At 32.1% G+C, this 4,458-nt stretch overlaps 1 protein-coding gene across 1 annotated transcript; it reads left to right on the plus strand.

Annotated features, from left to right (window-relative positions):
- The first annotated feature begins 1,540 nt into the window (after positions 1-1,540).
- On the plus strand, positions 1,541-4,223 carry LOC105619479 (glutamic acid-rich protein-like). Its single transcript, XM_012200995.1, has 3 exons — positions 1,541-1,655; positions 3,757-3,821; positions 3,951-4,223. Exons 1-3 carry the CDS (start codon positions 1,541-1,543, stop codon positions 4,221-4,223), a joined length of 453 nt encoding a protein of 150 aa, XP_012056385.1.
- Positions 4,224-4,458: the final 235 nt, after the last annotated feature.

The following is a 4,458-nucleotide window of genomic DNA, read 5'->3' on the forward strand; positions in this document are numbered from 1 at the left end:
CTGATTGATCGAGGAATAAGGAGTGAGGATAATAGGGTAATTAAATGTGTTCTGATTAGTTCCTATACTTGCCCAAAGATGTAATTGGCTTGCTGTACTTATCCGCGAGATAATTGGAGAAGGAAGATGCTAGAGGACAAAATAAAGGATAAAGTCCGAAAAAATGTTGAGTGAATCTGTAGCATTTTTTGTCGTGAGGACGGAGTACGAACACTGGGCATGAATAGCGAACGGTTTTATGACGGTCATTTTTTTGTTGGCACAATGTCTTGGACATATTGGCGTTTGTGAATGTTTTTATTTATAAGAGATGAGATCTTATACGAAAATTAGGGAGTCTAGAGAGAGTCTTGCTTTTGCTAGGAAAAATGGGGGAGGTTAAACAGGAATGAACAGACGCGGAGCATCGTCTCTGGTGTGATGACTCACTCGTTCGAGTGAAAATATGACTTTTATGATGTATGTAAGGATTTTATGAATCTGTATTGTACTTCTTGTACTTTATTTAAAAATTTATGTTATACATATAACAACGAAAATATGTAGAGAAAAAAGTTGGTTATTGGAGGATGATTACGGAGTATGGATGAAACGAGGATTTATGTTATAAAAATGTATTTATATAATATATAAAAATATATTTATTGATAGAAATTCTTTTTTTCAAAGAAGAAGAAATACAAAGAAGAAATATAAAGTTCATACAGAGAATAAACTAAAAAAGAAATTTTTTTTAGAAAAATTAAGCCAAAGATTCTCGTTTCGAGAGAATTATATGAAAAATTTCGTATCGTTATATCTTAATGAAGTTAATTCCAAAAATATTGAAATACATATTAAGAAAAGTTAAGTCATTAATTTGTGTACGTACATTATGCTCTATATCTTCATAATTACCACGCAATGTTAATTTTATAATTTTCTGATTAAAACTTGCAGATATAATGCAGAATAATTTCAATTCCATTTCTTGAATTAAATATAGAGCACTTGTTTAACATTATCGAATAAAGATTCTAATTGTTTTAAACGCGTATCGGCGCACTTTACAATGCTTTGCAGTTCGAGGAAGGTAGTTTTCTGCAATTGCTACTATGTAGGTTCTTCGTTTTCTTCGCCGGAGGAGTTGAATCGTGAGCGTTCTCTTCTTGTCGAAAATTTCCGTTGAAATTTTCCTCTTCTTCTTTATACGATAGCAATATTGATTTTGCCTAGTAAAATGTGGTAAAGCTGATGGTGATATTTTTTGACAAAGTTAGATTTCACTTTGTTATCGTTATTTAAATACTCATTTATAAGTCGCATGTGATCTTGAAACTGCTGCCAGCAGTTGTTGTCGAAATAAATTCCGTCTGCGTTGTGTCCGCCCAATTTTACAAGAGGTTTAAAGATTCTTTCGTTCGTTCTTTGCAATTCTACGTGAATTGTCTTCGTATGAGAATTGTTAAGACCATACGTTGTTGCTAACAACATATGAAATCGAGCTTCTTCTCTCTTTCTTCTCTCATCGTCGTTATTACGTAACTTGAAAGAATCAGGGATGGAGTACATTCCCATGTCCGAATTATTAGTATTTTTTGAACTGGCCATTGTTCTTACGCCACAGTACCAAATTCAAGCTAAGATGGCAATCAAAAAACATAAGAAGCACAGTTGTTTGCTCGCGAAGCTGAAGCTACGGACGACGAGATTTGAATGAAACGGATTTTCGATAGTACTGATGACATCACCTCCCTCTCCGACTCTACATAATAAAATTATTTTGCGCGCGCAGATGAAAAAAATTAAAAAACATAACTTTTTCTAAATTTTTTTTTTAAATTTAAAATAATCTATACAGAAGTCAGGATGGGAGAGGAATGAGATAAAATGAAAATAAACAGGAATGAACAGGAATGATAAGAAACGTTTTATGATTCCTTTCCTGCATTTTTATAAAATGACAATGGAAAGAATTCGACCAGCCAGAAAGAGAAAATTTTTTCGTAATGAATCATAAGGGACAAAGAATTGGTTTATCTCGTAGGCAGTTTCTAAATAAAAATTATTATATCAATAACCTTTTTTCAAAAAACAAGAAGAAATTTATGGAGCGTCTTCGATTTAAAGTAAATTTATGATTGAGTTTATTGCTTTTTAGAAAATTCATTAATGTTTAAAGAGACAGAGGTACGACAAAAAAAGATGTTAAATTGAGTTGAGAAATGATAATGCAGGAAAATTTATTCGTCTTTCATTTTTTTGAAACTTTTAAGTATAATCCCAAGGGAAAAAATAACGTGCTGTATACGGATTTGGAGAATACAAAAATTAAATATTATTTATATTGATAAACATGAGGAAAATTTTAAACGAAGGGAGTTATGTTCAATGTTCGCCAGGATTTTTTCTTCATGATAAGGCAACTTCTGAAGAGGGGAAAACTAACAAAACCAAGTAATATTGTTGGTCAAATGAGATATAGAAATTTCCATTAAAATTGTGTTTTTTCTTTTGCTGAAAAATTTATTATTTATTATTTATCAGTCGTAGACTAGTATTGCATGACGTTCCTTTCCAAAAAAAAAAGATACAAAAAAGCAGAAGGAAAAATTTAAAAATGTGAGATTTACACCGTAACAATAAAAATTTTATAATGTAACAAAAATTTTTTCGGATAACATTGAAAACGAGAATAATGATTTTATTAGGGTAAAAATGAAGCGATTGATGCTTTTGAGATAATTTTTACGGTGAAACGGAGCTAGATTAGATATGGGTTGGTCATAACTAAGAAATTTTTGTCGTCTCCTACTTCTCTAAATTTTATGAGAAAATCATTCCTAGTAAAGGAAGCGACCAATTACCAAAATTGTTAAAACTTATCGACCAATGAAGGGACTAGAAACTTTTAGCGATTCTTTTCGAGGAGAGGAATTTTATGAATATCGCTGCGAGCATAAATAAGCACTGGTCAAGTTAAAGTTTAGTCCCGCGTTCAAACTCTGTAGTAGATTAATTTGCGAGTTGACTATTTACGCTTTTAATTCGTATTTAAAAATGGAGTTCATGAGTTACTCATCAAATTTTTTATCGTTGGTAGTAACTTATTATAAATAAAAAATTAATTGCCGCCGATTATCTGATAAAGTTGTCAGATAATAACGAAAAAAATTATTCCATTTTCGGGAATTTGGTGGGTGAATGCTCCAGCACATTAGTGTGCATTATGAAATTGGGGCATTGTGATGATGATGAGAGATTGAAAAATATAATCGCTCGTCATCTGAAAATACGCGAGTGTCTTGGACATGAGGAGGTCACATAACTGACTTCAATCGACCCACTGGACTAAGAGGTAAGCAGTAATAATTTCTAAAATAAAATCGAATATATATTAGCATTAAAAATTTACTTTATAATTAAATTATAATATTTATTTCATAGAACTGAATTGCATTATTGGACGAGCGATACCGCAGAGGGCGCCCAGTAGGACACCTTAGTTTAAGGCGATGCTCTGTGAGAGAAGAAGAGGAGAGAGTATCAGCGAGTAAGTTCTAGGGAAATAAATATTAACTAAATGTTTATAGAAACTTCGATTATTGAAATAATTTATTTTTTCCAAGAAGAGTACGTATTGAACTGGCGGAAGATGTTCTGCCTCCGCGTGACGTTCCTATCATCGTAATTGATATGATTTTATAAATAACCGAGAAATCTAGTTCATATAATACAGATGTAATGCGATAAAGAATAAAATCAATTTTGATTTAGATGATGATAACGACAACAATGATACGAATAGTGGATTGAGTCCGTCCGATTCGATTAAAGCACTGGTCTCTCCAGGTTTTACTATTTCCATAACGTGTAAATTCTTTAAAAAATAAGTTAGTCGAATATAAAGAGTTATATTAAGTTGTATACAGAGTTCAAAAATAATAATAATAACAAAAATTACTTTTTAGGAAACCGAACACGATCGGGATGAGGAGTCTGGAGAGGAGGAGGAGGAGGAGGAGGAGGAGGAAGAGGAGGAGGCGGAGGAGGACGAGGAGGATAATGAGAACGATATCGATAATGGTTTTGATGATGATGATGATGATGATAATGAAGAGCAAAACAATGCTAATGTTGACAGCATTGATGACAACGGTGACTACGAGGAGGAGGAGAAAATACACGACGAGATAGAGGCGCCTCAGGAGGCAATAAAAGAAGAAGAAGAAAATAGATATTAGACACATCTTGAAAATGAAGATAATATTTTTACTTTTTATTTTAAATTTGCTTGTTGCTCGAGATACTTATAATAAAGAGATATTTTTATCAGATATTTCGTATTCTCCTGTTTTACCTATGTCACCGGAATATTAAAAATTTGTAAATAAAAAAAACATTATCCGTCCACGTACGATGTAAACAACTGTAGATGAGTTATTTTGCCATGTTGTAATATTATGACTAGTAGTATAA

Source organism: Atta cephalotes, assembly GCF_000143395.1.
Source record: "Atta cephalotes unplaced genomic scaffold scaffold00021, whole genome shotgun sequence".
In the NCBI taxonomy this organism is placed as follows: Eukaryota; Metazoa; Arthropoda; class Insecta; order Hymenoptera; family Formicidae; genus Atta; species Atta cephalotes.